Below are 21498 nucleotides of genomic sequence, written 5' to 3' on the forward strand. Positions count from 1 at the left end.
CTGGTGGTGGAGGAACTGAGGACACTAGGCTACACCTAACCCTAACCCTAACCCTAACCCTAACCCTAATGCGATCCCTAACCCTAACCCTAACCCTAATGCGATCCCTAACCCTAACCCTAACCCTAATGCGATCCCTAACCCTAACCCTAACCCTAACCCTAATGCTAACCCACTCTTTTTCACTAATACATGCTTAATGCAAAAACTTGGATTACTGAAGGTTATGCCAACAGAATGAAAACTCTGGGGGTAGTTTCCACCTTAGAAGAAAGACTTTGTGCATAATCCTAGAAACAAACTATAAGAATACTTCTTTTGCAGAGGCTTTGCTAAAGCACGTTCTAACTCAGCACCATTCAGCAGGTCACAGCAAACCATGAAATAAAGAAAGACACGAAATTTATAAGTAAACCCTAGCTAGTTTTCCCTATACTTGGGATAGGAATAAGGCAACCACACATTAGATTTTAAACATCACACCACCTTACCTCCCCTTATACTCTGGTGGTGACAACCCAGAACCCAGAGAATAGCAGGGATCAACTTGTAACTGGCCCTGCTTCAATTTGGCTGTTGCAGCCTTAATTGGGGGAGTACCCCTTGAGGAGAAGGAGGTTACCATGCCTGCCATTACTTATATCAACTCCTCAACTACCACTGATGGGCAGGTCAGCACAAAAGCTCTTGCAAAAGTAGCACCTCTAGATCAAAAGCTTTTCTTCCAGGCTGGGCCTTGTGGCCACAAGAAAAGGGAAGTCACCTTTGAGAACACTAACATGGCAACTTCTGCAGGTGCTTGCAGCCCCTGTCTCCTCAGCAACCACACCTACCAAAGACCTCAAAAACAAAATTCTTGCCACCAAAGTTCTTGACACTGTTAAATGGTTCACTATTAGAAACCCATATGGTTTTGTTAATAGAAATGACATTAATAAAAAGGCATCATTAGGTGGCAGCTAGGTGGCACAGTGGATAAAGCACTGGCCTTGGATTCAGGAGGACCTGAGTTCAAATCCGACCTCAGAGATTTGACACTTACTAGCTGTGTGACACTGGGCAAGTCACTTACCCCTCATTGCCCCACCTCCCCAAGCATCATTATCTGCTTTCCTAGCAGCTGAGATCTTCCATGTGTTCTGTCCCCCCTTATTAGAATATAAGCCTCATTGAGGGTAGGCACTTTTTAATTTTTATGTAAAATATTACCATATGAGTCATTTTGAACAAGGAAACTTGAATAAAAGAATGAAAGAAAGTGAAAAATAGCATGCTTCAGTCTGTGTTCGATATGTTTTTTTTTCCCTCTGTAGGTGAATAGTATACTTCATTGTTAGTCTTTTGGGACTGTCTTGGATCACTGTATTGTTAAGAATAGTCAAGTCGTTCACGGTTCTTCATCGATCAATACTGCTGTCTCTGTGTACAACATTCTCCCGGTTCTGCTCATTTCACTATACATCAGTTCATACAAGTCTTTTCAGGCCTTTCTGAAATCATCCTGCTTGTCATTTCTTATAGCACAATAATATTCCATCACCATCACATACCACAGACTTTCTTTTAAAACAAACTGTCACGTTTCCTATTTATGTTTCCAGAGCTTGCACACTTGTTTTACTTAATAAATGCCTATTCAACCCTTCACTGCTCATCTGGAATCATAGCTGATTACACAGATCATAGCTGTTCAAATCCTTCAATGCTGTTTTTCTCTATTACGCTCTAAGTTTTTGTATAAAATATTGTTGAATGACTTTGGAAGCCTAAGTTACACTGGGCCTCTATTCAGCAGGAGAAAAATGACAATATTTAATTTCAGGACTGGTTTCTGGTTATGATTTTCTTATTGAAAGAATGACCAGACCTCAAGATTGAGAGTTATGCTACATTCTGAAAGCTCAATGGCAACACTAAAGAAAAAAAATGCTCAGAGGGGTAGAATTACCCTGAAACGTCATGAAGCGAATGGCAAGAACCCTGGAATCACAAGAGCACTTCAGTTTCATACTTTTTAAGCATACCTTCATGAGGTCATGGATTGCATACTATGCATAGAGCCAAACGTTTTAAAAAGGGGATTTGGGAGGGAACCATGGCAAAATCCTCAAATAAGAAGAATGGTAAAAAGAAGAGCTGTGTTAGGGACAGAAGTGATCTTGTGTGGAAAGGTGTTTGGGGAAGTGTGATCAAACTAAACATACTTGGAAGAGACAAAATAATTTTCTTCACATAGAAAACAGATCACATTTTGTTCTGCATGGCCTGATTTGGCAGAACTAGGAACAAGAGATAAAAGTTGCAGAGAAAAAAATTTAGTTGGATGTAAGGAAGCATTTTGTAACAATCTCCTAATATTTCTTAACAATTAGAACATGACTGGAAAGGAAATTAATTCTTCATTACTGGAGTTGTGCAATCTATTCAGGCACAGGTTGGACCAAAGAAGCCCTAACCTTTCTTTGAATACAAATATTCTGATCTTGAACCATGAAACAGATAAAACCAAGGACTGCTTTCTACTTTCTTGCCATCATGAGATGTGGGGGTCATAATTACAGATTTTCTTTCCCTTTTTGTGATAAAGAGATCAACCACTGAAATTTCCCAACTATGGGAAAGCTTTGCCTTTTAAGAAGCTGGAATGGGGTCACCAAGCCTCTGCCTCCAGCCATCACATCAAATGGTCTTTTCAAGCTGAGATCTAAGTCAGGGCCTGGAAGTGGGGAAGAAAACAGCCCCCAGCAGATTTCTCCACATTGCTGACCAAATATACACAGTGGTCTGCTGGTTAAGGATGGTTTATTTGGCCCCTTGAGCATTTTAAGAGCATTTAGGAGAGGAAGTCTCGCCAGAAACAGGCCAAAGACATAAAAAAGGCAGCTAAATCTGAGATTTCAAAGGATATTATGATTCAACACAACAGAGCACATTATCCTGGCCTAGCTTGGAACTGTTTCAGGCTGAGAAAGACAGCTCACAGAACATAAACGTAATTCTTCCCACTGCATCTCTGACTAAGCATACAGATTTAGAGGCTACAAATTAAAGAAAGAGACTAATGTGGACTTTATAGTCTATAATCTCTTTTTTCTTTTTTTTCCCTGTTCACTCTTTAAAAATTCAAATACAGTTAAGAGGCAAGACAACAAAACCCAAAGGTTTGCTGTAAATTATTATCCTGTAGTCCTTAGTTATGTATGATATATGCAAAAACATTTAAGTTAAAAAAAGAAGGAATAGAAAATCCCATGGAATATTCCTAAAGAAAGGCCATGCAGAGAGTGTATGGACAAAGGGGAGTCACTGAGGAAATGGCCCAGCTACTAGTTACATTTCCAACTTTGGAAAACTTTGTTGGAGGGGGAGGGGGAAGGGGAAGAGGGAGAAGGAGAGCTAATGGCATCTGAAGCAGCATAGTGTAGGAGAGACAAAGGGCTGAGATCTGGAGTCAGGAAGACCTGAATTCTAATCCACAAGACAAGCTGGGTTACTGTGGGTCAATCACTTCACCTCTGTGTGTTCTAGACCTTTCCTAGAATTTAAGTAAGTCACAGACAGAGCATGATCGAAGTTGGGCAAGTGAATCACCACGAGAAAAATTCCCATTAGTGACAAAATCACAAATTCTTTGCAAGTACCTATATCCTTCACCGTGTTATGAGAGGAATAGTTCAGAATGATGCAGAAAATAATTTTATTATATTCCTCCTTGGCCAAACCACTTCTGGATTATGTTATTTAGTCATAGGTACATTTTAAAAAGGACACGGCCAAGCTGGAGTGTGTCCAAAAGAGGGAAAGTGGGATGGTGAGAGGAGGAAAGAACATGACGTGAGGCCCAAAGACCAGCTGAAGGCACCAGGGATGGTTAATCTGAAGAGACTTAAAGGGCTCTCAGCTGAAGGGGAACCAGGTTTACTTTTCTTGGTCCCAGGAGGCTAAATTAGGAGAAATGAATGGAAGTTGCCTAGGGACAGCATTAGTTGATATAAGGAAAAAGCTTCCCACTAACCAAGCCACCCCAGAGTGAGACAGGTTGCTTTGGCAAGGTGTGGGCCCTTCACTGGAAGGCTTTTGACCAATTTTCCCTTACAGGGGATTCTTGGCCTCTCTTGGTTGAGGTCTTTTCCCTTTCCAGCCTTTAGTTCTAGGACCATAGTTGTTGCTTGTCCTTCGTTCTTTTTTTCCCCTCTTTTATTTTTTTGACAAGGCAATGAGGGTTAAATGACTTGCCCAGGTCACATAGCCAGTAAGGGTCAAGTGTCTGAGGCTGGATTTGAACTCAGGTCATCCTGACTCCAGGGCCAGTGCTCTATCCACTGAGCCACCTTGTCCTTCATTCTCAAAGAGGACCATGACAGATGTCATGACTTGCACTGAATTGGATTTAAGTGAGGGAGGGCTGTGCAAGGTCACCAAACTCACTCTCTCCTCCAGAGTCATCTGGGTCATGGCAAGGTATACATCAGGATGACTGGAGATGGCCTTGGATGTTTAAGGGAATTGGGGTTAAGTGACTTGCCCAAGGTCACAGAGGTGAACTTGGGTCCTCCGGACTCCAGGGTCAGTGCTTTATCCACTGTGCCACAACAATGATGCTCCTGAGCAAATGCCCGAAAGAGCATTGTTTTCCTAGTAATGGTCACAATGTCTGAGTCTAGGTGGCCTTAGGCAAATCATTTAACCTCAGTCACAGTTTCATCATCTGCAAAATGGGAAGAATGATTTTTCTCACAGGATTATTGTGAACAAAGTGTTATAGATGAGAGAGGAAGCAGAGCACAGGAGACAGAGAGCAGGGGTGGTCTGCACTGGTACAAAGTCCTCAGTGGGAACTTTGTACCAATGATATCACAAGTCTGGTACAAAAAATGCTATGTAAGTGATAATGTTTTTCTCTGGTGGAATCTCAGAGGAAGAAAACAGGGAACACTCTTTCCACCCCTCAGATAACAGGAATGGGGACTCTGAAAGCCAAGTTGCTGGTAGGATGAGAAGATCTGACTTCCACATTGGTCATTTCAGGGTGTATTCTTAATGGCTAATGGCATGTCTTTTTTAATTCTAGAAAGCTTGTCTGACTTAGGAGCAGTGAACCTAGGAAAAATAACTGTGCTGTTTACCTGCTGGATTTTCCTGTCCCTCTTTCTAACCCTCCAAGAGCAACTTTGGAGGTTATTAATCTCAAAAGCAACAGGAAGGAACGAGGACTTTTATATACTTGGACTGCTTTTATGTGGCAATGAAGAATAGTATGTAAAGGCAAAGTCATTAAGTGTTCTCACAAGCCCTATGAATGTCCTGGAAAACAAAGTATGAATACCAACAGGAGGCTATTTGAAAAGAAACATACAGATGTTCTACAAAAACATAAATTATGCATTTAAACTAAGGACATACAGACAACTGAGAATTGATCTTTTTTGCTCTGTAGAGAGTTCTATTGACACAACAGGGAAAAACAACAACAGGGAGGCTGGTAAAGAGAGCTGGATAAAGTCTAAAATGGAAGCTGCCCATAATCTAATCAGGTGACACAGATCCAGTCTGCCCTAAAATTGTTCCTTCAGTGCAATGAATCACAAAAGAAGCAGCTTTTGGTATCTATCTGCAAGGTAAAGATTAAACACACTGAGGGGGGGTTGGGGGTGAGGGAAGGTGGGTAGAAAAAATGCGGAGGCAAGATCTGTTCTCATTGAAAAGGAGCCAAGTGGAACACTGCACGATGTCCACAATCAATAAACTGCTCTACCGTATCCTATTTTCTCCTATTAGGATGCTTTTGCCATGAATAAGGATGACAATGAACAGAATAACGAATTCCTTGCAGTTTTTACAGAATCTCTCAGGTAACCTAGTGGCCTATACTACAAAGTCAGTCTTTTGCAGTAAGCTCTCCAGAGTTCATATCCCCACTGCCAAAGTCTGTAACAAATTCCTCATATGTAACCTGAGAAGTATACACAAAAAGTCTAAAAAGTCATTTTTAAAAAGGGGTGCATCATCTATACTGGATACCTATCTATACTATTCAATTGTTATACATGTTTTTACGGAACTGAGGTGAAATCATTAATGACATTCCTCATCCAGGTATCTTTTTCTTCTTTATACAAAGAGAGCATTATGTTGGAATATTGCTGGAAGTAAAACTGCACTCACCTCCTGAAAAAGCGTAGACATTTCACAAACCAGACACGAGCTGGGACTTTGCATTTCACATTTGTGCCTGTCAGAAAGGAAGAAATCTCGCAGTAGTGGAGTGTGGGTAAGTGCTTGGACAATACAGTTCATAAAACACGTGTTCCCAAGATTGATCAGCCCTCGTAGACCTAGAAAGAACAAAGGAAGTATCATTAGAATGAACACATGTCAAGTTTTAGTCACTGGTGCTTCAAATCCAGAGTCTTTTGTGATATATCACATTAGATAACACAAAGTTTTGGAATAGTTAATACTTCACAAAGGCAGAAAGCATTCCTCTTTTTCATACTCCTTCTCTATAAGGGTCAGGGTAGAAATCTTTCACCCCTTGGGACAGAGCCTATGTAGGCAAATATGGCTCAAGTGCGACACACAGGTAGGATTTCTCCAGAGGGACTATGCCAGAATGAGTGAAACCACTGAAATTTCTTTAAAAATGGAAGGGCACAGAACACTTATTAAACCCTTTTATTCCTTGAGGTTTTCCCCTTGGTTTGCAGCATATATTGTTTCTATAGGAATCAATGAGAATTTTTAAAATCTGACTTCATTTGGGAAAAGGGAAGTTCAGAACAATGCTTATATAGCTTGCAATGGAAAGATCAATGGCTCTAGAGGCAGAACAACCAGGCTCAAATTCTGCTTGTGATGCTTACTGCCTTGTTTGTTAAACTTTCCAGGGTCTCAGTTTGCTTATCTATAAAATGATGGGACCAGATGAAACGGTCTGTGAGGTCTCTTCAGCTCTATATTGATGATTTTATAATCTTAAGTAGAAGACAAAGGGAACCCATATTTGCCTATTACAATAGGCAACCTATGTTTTAATATTAAAGGGACTTTCAGGTGTAGTCTACCTTCCCAAGGTGGATTCCTAAAACTTAAGAAACTGCATTATACGTATCAAGCCTGATTAAAGCAGAGGAGATATATTTAATAGCATGTATTCCTTGCTCTAAAGGGGGTGAAACACATTTTGTATTTCCTTTCTCAAAATGCTAAACCATGTGTCTTTTTACATTCCACTGATTTCTATGGGTCAATGGTTGAAGAACTAAAAACAAAAAAAAGATGCGTCAACCCAACATATATAATGTCATTAAATTCTCATCTAAATGAGTCAAGTAGGGAAGATGGTCTCTTGTTCTCCCCTTCCGCCATTCAAACATTTAGTAAGCACCCCCATATATTATGCCTTGACTTAGGTACTGGAGGAGCTGACATGGATAGGGTGTCAATAAAGAGACAAAGGGGATATTAGTTCTCATAGTTTTGTTTTTTGTTTGTTTGGCAGGGCAATGAGGGTTAAGTGACTCACCCAGAGTCACATAGCTAGTAAGTGTCAAGTGTCTGAGGCTGGATTTGAACTCAGGTCCCCCTGAATCCAGGGCCGGTGCTTTATCCACTGCGCCACCTAGCTTCCCCCCCTCATGTTTTTTTTTTTTTTTTTGAGGGGCAATTGGGGTTAAGTGACTTGCCCAGGGTCACACAGCTAGTAAGTGTTAAGTGTCTGAGGCCGGATTTGAACTCAGGTACTCCTGAATCCAGGGCCGCTGCTCTATCCACTGTGCCATCTAGCTGCCCCCCCCTCATGTTTTTTAAAAAAGCCATTTCCTTGGGAAAAAAATATATAATGGGGGCAGGAAGGAAGTATCTATGAAAGAAGTACTTCAAAACAGGCCTTCCCTTTAGGTGGATGTATGATTTGAGTGTCAGTCTACCTGTGTTCAAGTGCCCTCCCCAACTCCAACCTTTCTCCTCTTCATGGTACTAAAAATTCCTCCCAGAAGGCCCCTTTAGCATGGATTCATTTATCAGATTTGTACTAAGTAATTTAGCAGAAAACCGTACTTGAGAGACCATATGGTATAGTGGAACAAATGTGGAATCTGGACTCAGAGGATCCTGTTTTAAATCTTGCTGGGACAATTATTACCTAGTGACCTTAGGGAAGTCACTCAACCTACCTGGTCCTCAGTTTATGCATTTGTAAAATGAAAGGACTAGTGTAGATCCTTCTAGGGTCCCGTCCACCTCTAAATCTATGGTCCTAGGAATAGGGCAAGAGGTACAGGAAGTCTAGAGAACGTAGGACCAGGCTTAGGGTGAACAGGCTCATATCAGGTACCACAGAGATGGTTTTAGGTAACCAGAACATAGCCACTGGGTGTCCAGGTGGGAGGAGGAAGCAAACTGAAATGTAGAGACAGACTTTTACCTGGCCACTTAACCTAGGGCCTGCTGGGTACTGAGATGCACTTAGAATAACAAAGCACCAACTGCTTGGTTTTGAACAGTGAGGAAATACCTCCTCATTTTACAGTTGGGGAAACTAAGGCCTAGACAATGGACTTGATTTGTCCAAAGTCACACGGCTACTGTGTCAGAGTGATGACTCAAACCCCATTGTCTGACACCAAACCAATGCCCTTACTACTAAACCACACAGGCTCACTACAGGTCCTATGGTCAATACTCTCCACTCTACATAAAAGTGTCCATATATGTATTCACAAAGGAGAACAAACCAACCAAATCTCAGTTACTCAAATGCAAACAAATTGTGGCAAAAGGTGAAAAATGGTTATTTTCTCCAAGTGAGGTCGCTGCCAAAACTTGTCATGGTTAATAGCAGCTCTTAAAATAGTGTCCTTAATACTAATCCATGATATCGACACCCAGAAGTTCCCAGGTGAAGTCTTATTCTAATAACTGGTTGGCAGTGTAGGATTCTTCGTCTTCTTTTTTTCCCTTTTTTCTTTTTTGTGGGGCAATGAGGGTTAAATGACTTGCCCAGGGTCACACAGCTAGTAAGTGTCAAGTGTGTGAAGTTGGATTTGAGAACTCAGGTCCTCCTGACTCCAGGGCTGGTGCTTTATCCACTGCACCACCTAGCTGTCCCAGAGGATTCTTAAAATCTACAATGGCAGGGCATGATCCCTGATAGTCCCTATCAAGCTAGATTAATAATTCAGGTTTACAAAGAACTTTGTTCATAACAGCTCTATGAGGAAGATAGTACAAATATGACTGGCTGCAGAAGCAGAGCTATGAAATGTGTTAGGGGCAAAGAACTCTATCTGCAGAAGGAGTATTAACACCAAAGAAAGCACAGATTCTTTGAAGGCCTGAAGAAAAGTATATCAACCATTATTCTTATTCAATATCCAAGCCTGAAGACTGAATGTGCCCTTGGTCGCATCTGGAAGATTGTTGTGGGGACAGGCTGGGAAGGAAGAGGTGGATGGGGGTGTGGAGAAGTAGGTAGAGAGAAGAGAGGCAGATCTCTGTTTGGACTGGACCTGTGATTTCATTAGGACAGGGAGTTTCTGGTGAGGAAACTAGCCATGCAGATCCATGCCCTCTGCACCTTAGAAGGCACTGAAAGGTTATGAAATCTGCTTGGAGTTTGAACTTAGGTCTTCCTAATGCCAAGTCTAGCTACCTATCAATTACATTATACTATCTCTCTGATAATATGATAACTTAGATGTGCATACATACACATACACGCACTCTCTTCAAAAGATTGAGGGGATTCCATCCACTGATGGTTTTTTTCAGGAGTTACAAGTTAGAATTTTTTTTTATATATTCAAAAATAAGTCATAGGAGGGGCAGCTAGGTGGCGCAGTGGATAGAGCACCAGCCCTGGAGTCAGGAGGACCTGAGTTCAAATCCGGCCTCAGACACTTAACACTTACTAGCTGTGTGACCCTGGGCAAGTCACTTAACCCCAATTACCTCACTAAAAAAAAAAAAAAAGGAAAAAAAAAGAAAAGAAAAATAAGTCATCAACAATAGCTTAGGAATATTAAGAAAAAGAATTAAACTGTTTATAAAGTCAGTTCAAGATCAACTCATAAGAAGGGGGGAAGGGAAGGAGCAGCTAGGTGGTGCAGTGGATAGAGCACTGGCCCTGGATTCAGGAGGACCTGAGTTCAAATCCAGTTTCAGACACATGACACTTACTAGCTGTGTGACCCTGGGCAAGTCACTTAACCCTCATTGCGCTGCCAAAAAACAAGAAGAATTCTTGCTAAAGAATTCTCTCATTGTTCCTCTTGCTTCTTATACTTTCGTTCTAATTTCTTTGAATCTGCCTGTTTTGAAGCTTCTACTTGCTCCTCAATTAAAGTGGCCTAACCAAGAAAAGGCTCAGGTGCTGGATATCTCTAGTTTAAGTCCTTCAGGATTCTGCTAATGTTTATATAACTTTCATTTCGAAATGTTTCAAGCTGGTCAGTTTACTTGTTTACAGAAGGTAAAAGGCACAAGAATTGAATGATAGGTTTCCACAATGGGAAAGGAAAACAGAGGGGAGAAGATCGGCAGAGACAAAAATAGACACACGTAGACTGAGGCTGAAAGGCAAGGGATCCAAGGTTGCTTTAAATGTGGCTCATCCTTACTTTCTCATAGCTTCCAAGATCTCAGTCAATCGATTATAATACAATAATAGCATCTCTTCCTTAAAAAGGGGTTAACCTTTTTTGTGTGTGTGTCATGAACCCTTTTGGCAATCTGATGAAGACTACAGATCCTTTCTCAGATTGTTTTTAAACAATTGAAGAAAATGCTAAATTTCATTGAGAGGTAAGTGAACATAAAGACATCATTTTTATACCATGGATCCCTTGGAATCTATAATAGATCGCATTGTTGTAGGGGGGTGTCTGTGGAAGCCAGGTTAAGAATCTCCGTTCTGAAAAGAACCTTGCAACAGCAAAGAGGCTACTTCTCACTGTAGTTCACTTCTGAAAAGTCCATTATAAAACAAAGAGAAAATGGATCCTCAAGAGAATGTGTCCTTCAACTTATATGAACTGAAGCAAAACAGTGAGCAAAACCAGATAACTGTACATAGTAACAGCAATAATGTAAAGATAATCAACTGTGAAAGACTTAGACTCTGAACAATACAATGATCCAAGACAATCCTGAAAGGCTCATAATGAAAAATGCTATCCACCTCCAGAGAGAGAATCAACTAAGTGCAAACTTAAATATAATGTTCTCACTTTCTTTTGGCAACATGACTAATATGGAAATGTTTCCCATAATTTTACATGTGGAATTGATAACATAACTTGCCTTCTCATTGGTTAGTGGAGGAGCTCAAGGGCGAGAGAATTTTTAGAATTAGAATTCAAAATTAAAAAAACAAACATGCTTAAGATAATTAAGTGAGAGGGGCAGCTAGGTGGCGCAGTGGATAGAGCACCAGTTCTGGAGTCAGGAGGACCTGAATTCAAATCTGACCTTAGACACTTGACACTTACTAGCTGTGTGACCCTGGGCAAGTCACTTAATCCCAATTGCCTCACCCCTCCCCCCACCAAGATAATTAGTTGAGAGACACACACACACAAACAGACCTTCAGCAATGCTCTCATATGCAGATTTTAGGAATACTTTTTGTAACTTTTATGCCAAACAGCTTAATTTTCACATCATTTCTTTAACAAAACAAACAAAAAATTTCTAGGCCAATTTTTATTTTGCTAGTCTTAGAGGGAAAACAGAATAGAATCACCTTTCTCCCACTTTCCATATTTGATCATTTATATTTTGATGAAGTCATTATGAGATAATGATAAAGGAACCAATTTCATTATGGAAAATATATCCATTAAAGGGCTATTTATACAATCTTAAAAAATAAAACAAGGGATTTACACATGGAATAGCTGAAGACGTCTGTTTTTCACATTTGCAAACCAATTTGTAGACTATAACACTGCAAAAAAAAAAAGGTCCTGTAGGTGGCAGGTAAATCACAGCAGGGTGACAATTGTTTCCCCAAACAGAAAAATGTTAAAACCTACTAAAAATAACTTCAAAATATGCTCTGACAAATCAACACCTTCTTATCCAACCTGACAGTAAAGCTAATCTTAACATGCTCAAAGCCTAGGTTTCATAAACGGAAAATAACACACATTGTTCTCATAGGAAAAATTGAAAGAAATGAAAATGCAGCTACTGACTATCATCCTCCCCCCACAGTAGGAACCAGGAAGGTTTTTCTTCTTTTTCACTGTCTGTGCCACAATTCATCCTTTACATGTCATTCTGACATGTAAAATTTTTAAAAAAGAATCTGCTTGGGGGCAGCTAGGTGGTGCAGTGGATGGAGCACTGGCCCTGGAGTCAGGAGGACCTGAGTTGAGATCCGGCCTCAGACACTTGACACTTACTAGCTGTGTGACCCTGGGCAAGTCACTTAACCCTCATTGCCCCACAAAAAAAAAAAAAAGAAAGAAAATTAAAAAAAAAAATCTGCTTACTGTTTCATACTGACCAACAAATCCATCACCTAGCAGCTAACATGCTGGCCTCCTTATAATTAGCTAAGCTAATACTTGGGCAGCAGGCCCAGTGTGAAGCTGCTATCACACACAGAGGCTTTCCAGCTAGTATTAGTGCAAATCAGATCCAGAATAATTTATCTTTATTGGTTCCACAGTCTTTTGAAGGATGAAATTATCACTAAGGAAGTTTGGCAGGGAGAGAGAACTCAAACATAAGTATGGATGGGAAGGGGAAAGGAATAAGCATTTAAGTGCCTACTATGTGCTAGGAACTGTGCTAAGTCCTTTACAAATATTTTTTCCATTTGATCCTCCCAACAATAAGCCTCGATGACCCTTGTGAGGTAGACGATGTTATTACTCCCATTACATAGTTAAGGAAACAGAGGTAGATAGTGGCTAAGTGATCTACCCAGGGTAACACAGCTAGTAAGTATCTAAGGTTGGTTTTGAACTCAGGTCTTCCTGCTCCAGACCCAGTGCTCTACCACCTCACTGCCTGGTTAATGGAAGTCTTCCATCCCCTACTATATCCTGCCTCTGTGTCAGACCTGTGATGTTTCCCAAACACCTTATGTATTTCCAGTTTCTGCCTTCATTTCCCACCTAGCTGGCCTCCTGGATTTCATGATCTTCAGAAATTTATCGTTCTGTAGGAGGAAATCAACTCTGAAACTGGTATATCTTGCCCTTGGGGTCATCCCTGTGGTTTGGGAACTTCGCTCAGACCCTTTACCATTTAAAGAGAGCCCACTGGGAATTCACCTTATTTCCTAACCAGCATAAACTCATCATTTTTCAAGGTGAAATCAGCTCAAAAACTCACACTTCTCCCTATCATTTCATATCCTTCATCCTTCCCACCTCCTTAAGAATCCTTTCAATTTAGTTATCTTCTTCCATTAGATTGTGAACTTCTTCAAGGCAGGAGCTGTCTTATACCTTTCTTCCTGGTTCTTAACTGGGGTAGAATAACTGAATTCCGCCCCAGCTCCAGCAGAGACCCCTGTACTCTTCCCCCGGCCAACCGCTCAACCCTTTCACCAGACTGTGAGCTTAGTGCCAGAAAGATGCTTGTGCTGCAGCTGATTCAGAGGCTCCAGGGGTAAATTTCTCTGGTGCAGCCTACCTGGGTCTGGATCTGTGTCGGCATGACCCGGGTCTGGGAGGCCAGCCTGGGGCGCAACTGTGGGGTTGGGCTTCATTCCCATCCTGGCACTGCAGCCCTCTCCTGCTGACCTTCTAAGCTGTCTTTGGCTGGAAAATTATCTCAGCCCATCCTTTTGTGGGTTCTGCTGCTCCAGGAATTGTCTTATGGCATGATTTGGAGTATTTTGGAGTGATTGTATCAGGAGCTCCTCTGTCATCTTGGCTCTGCCTATATTTTTCTTTATATCTCTAGAGTTAAGCCTAGTGCCTGGCACATAACAGGTGCTCAATAAATGTTTACTGACTATCAACCCTTGAGTTTGTCTGTAATATATTCCATTGATAAAATCTTCTGTTTCTCTCTTTTGACCTCCAACCAAATACCTTTTGTCATGTAGCCCTCCTCTGGATCCTAGATTTCCTTGTGAGTAGACCTCCTGACCCTAGTGTTTCCTACTCTCTCTCCACCCTTTTAACTATTTTTTTCCTTACACAGGACACTGACTCTGGGCATTTTCATGGGCCTATGCCTAAAATATTCTCCCTCCTCACTGCCACCCCCCCCACTTCGCTAAAAGCCCACTTTCTACAGGAAGCCTAACTTGATTCCTCTCAATTCTAGTATCTTCCTCTTGTTGATGATTTCCCATTTATCCTGTGCATAGTTTATCTGTACATCGTTGTTTACAAGTTCTCTCCCCGATCAGATGGCAAGTTCCTTAAGAACAGGGATTAACTTTTACCTTTCTTTGTATTTCCAGCACTTAGCACAGTGCCTGACACATGGGAGGCACTTAATAAATGTTTACTGACTGTTTTTATTTAATAAAAATTTCTATCCAGAAATATAATCTAATCAAGAGTTTCATCTTACCAACCCTCAGGGACACCTATGCAGTCAAATGTGTCCCAAGACTTTTAGCCCTTGTTTGTCATCTAATCTTTTGGGTTCTTGTACAGACACAAGGCCATAGGCCAGTGCTTTACTGGCACCTTTCTTGGATTCTATCTCCAATAAATATTCCCAATGCTATTTTTCTTTCTTGTGGCTATGCTCTATAGAGTAAATTTTTTGGTATCATGGTTAAACAGTCTGGTTAAGCCTAAAAACTCCTTAGAATATTGTTTGTTTGGGTTTTTTTTTTGTTGTTTTTTTTTTTTTTTAGTGAGGCAATTGGGGTTAAGTGACTTGCCCAGGGTCACACAGCTAGTAAGTATTAAGTGTCTGAGGCCGGATTTGAACCCAGGTACTCCTGACTCCAGGGCCGGTGCTCTATCCACTGCGCCACCTAGCTGCACCTAGAATATTGTTTTTAAATGTATAAAATAAAATATATTAGAAAGCAAATAAGTTATAGTGAAATGTGATCATCAAAAACTAAAAAACTAAAAACTAAAAGTCCATGGATGCCAGGATAAGAATCTCACCTTGGGAGAATACATATATACATGCACACATGTATATGTAGTCTTCTCCCTCCGTCTTTTTAAAAGATTTTAAAATTAGATTTGCAGGACAGTTGGAAAATACATTCTTACCAGCCTTTCTTAAGAAACATGATCTCTGGACAGGAACCTGTCAACCCTACGGTGCAACCTGTGATTCAGAAAGCCAAATTCCATTCTCAGACAGCTGTTCACTCTCCAAATTAATTTTTCTTTCCTCCATCCCTTGCTTTCAATCAGCAAAAGTGAGGAAAATACAATCTGTGCACTTACAGACTTCATTTTTCTGGTCCAAGATTCATAAAAGGGTTCAAAGAAGGCTGGAGCAGCAGATGGGATGGACAATAAGTGAAAGCCTTTACAAAACATTAATCAACAATCATTCAACCACAGTCTTCCACTATTCAAGTGTGATAAGTTTATGGGTCAAGCTACTATGAGGGGGAAAAATTCAGCAGAGAATCTGAGCAAATACTCAGCAAAGAATGGAAAACTCCTAATATGAAGGAGATATTTGGTAGAATAAGAGACTTGAGTTAAAGCTCTAGCAGGAAAAAGTAATTCTGAGATAACTAAAACTAGAATCCAAGAAAAAATGGGCCTAATTAAAAAAAAAATGAAAGAAAAGTTAAGGAGCTTAGACATCTGGGAAACCTTAGGAAAGCAAGATATATCCTGGGGAAAAAAAAGAGGAAAGAGAATGCAAAAATGCACAAAACAAGAAGTATTACAACAATATAAAAAGAGAGCATATTGGGTCGATCCTCTATGGATGGATGACCTGTGGGAGGACATGGCCCAGAGTCACAAGAGATGAGATGGTGTGACTGGGTTACTATCTGCACTCTCCACATTTCCAAAGCATCTGAAATTTATTTTTATTTTTAATGTTTTAAAATTTTCTTTGGTGAGGCAATCGGGGTTAAGTGACTTGCCCAGGGTAAAGCATCTGAAATTGAAGCAAGCTCCTCTCTACGAAGATCCTATTCCAATCCCTCCTTATACTCCACAGGGGATTGTGGCAGAGCTAGCAGTTTCCTGATGCTACTTCTCTGACCCTGACATAGCTTCTTCCCTCCATACAACCTGAGTGGCCCCAGCTTCCTTGATGCAGCTCCTTGCTCTGGGGCTGTAAAAAGTCCCAGCTACATGGGAGCCTGAGACCACGTGTTACCTCATCTTGTTTTGTTTTGGTTTTTTGCAGGGCAATGAGGGTTAAGTGACTTGCCCAGAGTCACACAGCTAGTAAGTGTCAAGTATCTGAGGCTGGATTTGAACTCAGGCACTCCTGAATCCAGGGCAGGTGCTTTATCCACTGCGCCATCTAGCTGTCCCCTGTGTTACCATATCTTGATGATCAAATGACCAGATGCATTTTCAGATGGAGATGAGGAGAAGCACACAGAGAGAAACTAAGTACTACTATATCCTTGTAACACACTGTTAGAGCAAAGTAAAAACTCCTCATCTGTTAAATATTCAGTGACTTGTGAGTTGTCTCAATGTTGAGCTTGAACTAAAGGGGTACTGGTTTTATAGCTGTTCCCACAACACTTGGCAGAGTCTTGGCAGGCCGGGATGAGCAATAGCCCTTGCCACTCGCATCATCACAGTTAAGTTCGAGGAAGAACCCTGCAAATATGGAGGATAGAGGTGTGATCAGACAGAGAGACACTGTATGGCTTCTCAGAAGGGAATTCAGACTGATGGATGAGCTCAGTGGGTGCTGAAGGAGGCTGCTCAGAAAAGTAAAGAAAGTGCCAAGACCAGAATTCTTTGATTGTGACTGACTGTGAATGGTAGCCCTAGGTTCTGAAAGGTTATGTGAACACAGTACAAGCACTGGCTGAGTTTAGATAGCTCTGGCTAACTAACCTGAAAATGCTCAGAAGAGACTATGTATGGACGTGGTGATGGACTGCATAACTTTTATGCAAGGATATCTTTTGTCCAAGATGAGTCATCACCAGGTTGACCACAAGTTGAGGAATTTCCTGTTATAACAAGTCTTGAAGACGGTCTTATAGGTCTCACATAGGAGAATTTACAATTTTCAATGATGGTGGAATTACTCAAACCAACAAAAATATACCCTTGAAGAAATATACTCATAACAGAGTAGGGGGAAATCACCAATAAAGTAGTAGAAGCAACAAGCTCATTAGAGCAATGTGCAGTGAGCCAGCTCAACCAACCAATCAATAAGCAGTTATTAACCCCCTACTATGTATCAGGCACTGTACTAAGCCCTGAGGATACAAAAAAGATGCAAAGACAGCCTCTACCCTCAAGGGGCTTATAATCTAATGGGCAAGACAACGTATAAACAAATATATAAAGATATACACAGGACAAATAGCCAACAATTAACATAGGGAAGGTAATCTTAATTCTAATTAAGATAGGTTCCAATAAAAGATGGGATTTTTAGTTCAGAATTAAAGGAAACCAGTGAGTCCCACAGAATGAAAGCTTCAGGTAGGTAGAGTTATACATTAAGAGTTATCCAATTCTTTGAGTTCATTTTCAAGTCCAGATATAGTACAATGTAAAATTTTATATCTGTGAACACACCTACTTCTAGTAACATATCAAATGGACCAAGGAACGATTCTGGCAAAAACAAAGATGAAAGGCTAACTCACTCTATCCAAACCAGCTTCAGTGCCTGATTTGGATCTTTGAATTATTATATGTCAACTTACAGAACATATCTAAACTTGCACTCTTCTTCATATTGTAAATCAATCATAAAAGAAAGAGCTCTCAATTGGGAATTATGCCCAAAGGGCTATAAAGCTGTGCTTACCCTTTGACCCAGCAATACCACTTTTGGGTCTTTTGCCCAAGGAGATTGTAGAAAAGGGAAAAGGACCCACATGTGCAAAAATATTTATAGCTGCTCTTTTTGTGGTGGCAAGGAATTGGAAATTGAGGGGTTGCCCATCAGTTGGGGAATGGCAGAACAAGTTGTGGGGTATGAATGTAATGGAATTCTATTGTGCTGTAAGAAACAATGAGCAGAAGGAGTTCAGAGAAACCTGGAAGGACTTGAATGAACTGATGATGAGTGAGATAAGCAGAACCAGAAGAACATTATACACAGTATCATCAACATTATGTGTTGATCAACTGTGATAGACTGGATTCTTCTCACCAATACAATGGTACAAGAAAGTTCCAGGGGACTCATGATGGAAAAGGCTCTCCAAATCCAGAAAAAAAAGAACTATGGAATATGGATGCTGATTGAACCATACTATTTCTTTTGTTTTTGGTGCTGTTGTTTTTCTTTTTTGAGGTTTTTCCTTATTGCTCTGATTCTTCTCTTATAGCATGACTGATACACAAATATGTCTAATGTTGTTATGTATATTATATATATATATATATATATATATATATATATGTGTGTGTGTGTGTGTGTGTGTATGTATGTGTATACAAACACACACACACAGATATATAACCTATATCGGATTGCCAGTTATCTGGGGGGTGGGGGGGAGAAAAATTGGAAATTGGAAATCTTATATAAACAAATGCTGAAAACTATCTCTACATGTAACTGGAAAATAATAAAATACTTTTATTTAAAAAAGAAAGAAAGAAAGAAAGAGCTCTACAAGGATCCTGAATTAAGCTGTGACTTCAATTAAAATCAATGCTAAGGAAGTTTAATAGTACCCATGATAGTTGTGTAACTGGGGGATACATTCTTTATAATAATGACCTTTTATTATAAACCATTTATCACTATGTTGCCAATCACAATACATACACTATACATATGTCCATATATGTATACACATATAATATCCATATATGCATACATATAGTATCTCTGTATGCATGTATGCATCCATCCATCCAACCATCCATCGCCAAGGTTCTACAAGATTACCTTGACTGAATACCTAAATGTTTCTTAGTACCTAAAAAAGGGAGAGGATACTCCAAATAGGTCTCCAATTTGTGTATTATTACAAACTTGTTTGTACTAAGGTTTTAAGTATCTACCAAAGGAAAGATTCCTGAAAAGGAGGGTCTTTCTTGAATGTCATGAGTGTTTAAAAGAAAGCTTGAAATCTAATTCTGTAACTGCAAAATAAGAGATGAAACCTGTTGGTTCCAAAGTACCCCAAACTATTTTCATTTATAGCTTTCCAATGATAAACTAAAAGCAGTAAGTCAACAAGCATTAAGTACCTAAATATGCTTAAAATAATATGCCAGGCACTGACTTTACAAAGACAAAATTGAAACAGCAAGTGATGAAGACATTTGGAGTTTGTTTCATTGACTAAAAACATAAAAACCTGACCGCTTTTGTCTCAGATAGTGAGAAAAGGTAGCTTAGATTTTAAAGAGAAGCAAACAGAAGAGAGGGTTGACCAAAATATCCACTGCCTACTGTAGCACCATAGACACTGTACCTAATGCCATGAAAGGCAGAGTTAAACAAAAATCAGTCTTTTTTTTTATGGGTAATTTAAGGAGAATAGGTGAGTGACTTTACCTCAGTGTGGAAATAATTAGAAAGCTTACTACAAAAAGGTGCTGAGCAACATTTCTGATCTAGACAATCTAAAAAGAAACCTGCTTTAAAGTCTGGCATGAGATGAATTTAATGAAAATGCATGTGAGATACATCATAGTTCTAACACTTCCTCATTCCCCATTTACAACAGAGACTTTCTGACAAGTTCTAGTTGGATCCTTTAAGTATAGAATTGATAGTGAAATAAATGTTTCAAAGTGGGGGTGGAAAGATTGTCATAACGATGTCAGTTTCATTTGTAAGCTAGAGAAGCACCTTTACTAAAGGCTTACCAATTGATTTTTTAAAAAGCAATAGTAGAGGGGCAGCTAGGTGGCGCAGTGGATAGAGCACCGGCCCTGGAGTCAGGAGTACCTGAGTTCAAATCCGGCCTCAGACACTTAACACTTAACTAGCTGTGTGACCCTGGGCAAGTCACTTAACCCCAATTGCCTCACTTAAAAAAAAAAAAAAGCAATAGTAGGCATCTTTTTTTCTGGAGCTGATTTCATATCAAATCCCCCCCTCCCCTGCCAAAGTGTCCCTTATCCCTCCTTTGTCTCTCAGCTTTACCTCTTACTTTACCAAGGAAACTGAGGCTCCTGCCTTTACCTCAAACCCTCTGATACCATACTCTACTCCTTTTCTCTTCTAAGTTTCTGAAAATGCAGTAGCCCCTTGCCAAGGCCAGTCCCTCAACATGTAGACCTGATCCCATTCCCTTCTGTCTTTTCCAGCAGATTATGGTTATAAAGACAAAATTAAATATTTGTTACACTCAAGGTGGAAATAGATAAAGTGTTAGACTTGGAATCAGGAAAACCTGTGTACATGGGCAAGTCACTTAACCACTATCTGCCTTAGTTTGTTTCCTGATCTGCAAAAGGAATGTAACAGCATCTACCTCCCAGGGTAGCTCTGCGGATCAAATAAGATAATATTTGTAAAATGCTTTTTTTCCTTTTCTTTTGGCAGGGCAATAGGGGTTAAGTGACTTGCCCAGGGTTACAAAGCTAGTAAGTGTCAAGTGTCTGAGGCCAGAATTGAACTCAGGTACTCCTGAATCCAGGGCTGGTGCTTTATCTACTGCGCCACCGAGCTGCCCCCTGTAAAATGCTTTGCAAACATAAAGCACTATATAAACATTAGCTATTATTACTTTATTGTAATTACTTTTTAAAAAGTTGACTGAAACTGTCTTGCTCTGATCCTATACTACTACTAAACCTGTGGAAATAAAATTGGTAACTTGAATTTTAAAATTACCTTCAAATTCTCCACACCAAGACTAATCTGAAGCACTGGGCTTCTACAGGCAGTATAGCTTTTGGTCTTTCCCCACAACACAGATTTTACAAATATTCAGAAAGGTATTGGTGGTGTGTTAGTTAAAGCATGATACTACTGAAGTCAAGGCTTCAGATTATATTCTTAGGTCTTGCCTAACAACCCAGCTAGCTGGCCACCCAGGCCAACTTCTTGCCATCCTCCCCTACTTTCTGCCTCTAATACTCCAAGAACTATAATCAAATCAATCAATTATACCATTACTTCTGGAAAGAGCATATCCAGATGAAAGCTCCCCAAAGACTCCACTCATAAGTTGTGAATTCAGATAATAAAACCTCCTTTCAGACCTACCACTTCCCTAAATATATTTCTTATTCCTATTAGAATGTAAGTTCTTTGACAATCTTTTAAGGCTAGCAAAGCATTTTACTTAGTATTTCCTCTGATCCTCAAAGAGGGTTAGTGAGGTAAGTGCTATTTTTAAGTCCCATTTTACAGAAAAGGAAACTAAAGCTAAGAGGTTAAATAATTTGCCTAACGTTACACTACTAG

The 21498-nt window shown here is 40.1% G+C and overlaps 1 protein-coding gene across 2 annotated transcripts in view; it reads right to left on the reverse strand.

Annotated features, from left to right (window-relative positions):
- Nucleotides 1-21498, reverse strand: part of USP22 (ubiquitin specific peptidase 22) — a 272625-nt gene that overhangs the window by 55616 nt on the left and 195511 nt on the right. For both annotated transcript variants that reach the window (XM_043966431.1, XM_043966439.1), the window contains one exon: nucleotides 6166-6335. In XM_043966431.1, the coding sequence (XP_043822366.1) occupies nucleotides 6166-6335 (170 nt within the window). The remainder of the gene's footprint in view (nucleotides 1-6165; nucleotides 6336-21498) is intronic.

The sequence above is a fragment of the Dromiciops gliroides genome, chromosome 1, assembly GCF_019393635.1.
Source record: "Dromiciops gliroides isolate mDroGli1 chromosome 1, mDroGli1.pri, whole genome shotgun sequence".
NCBI lineage: Eukaryota > Metazoa > Chordata > Mammalia > Microbiotheria > Microbiotheriidae > Dromiciops > Dromiciops gliroides.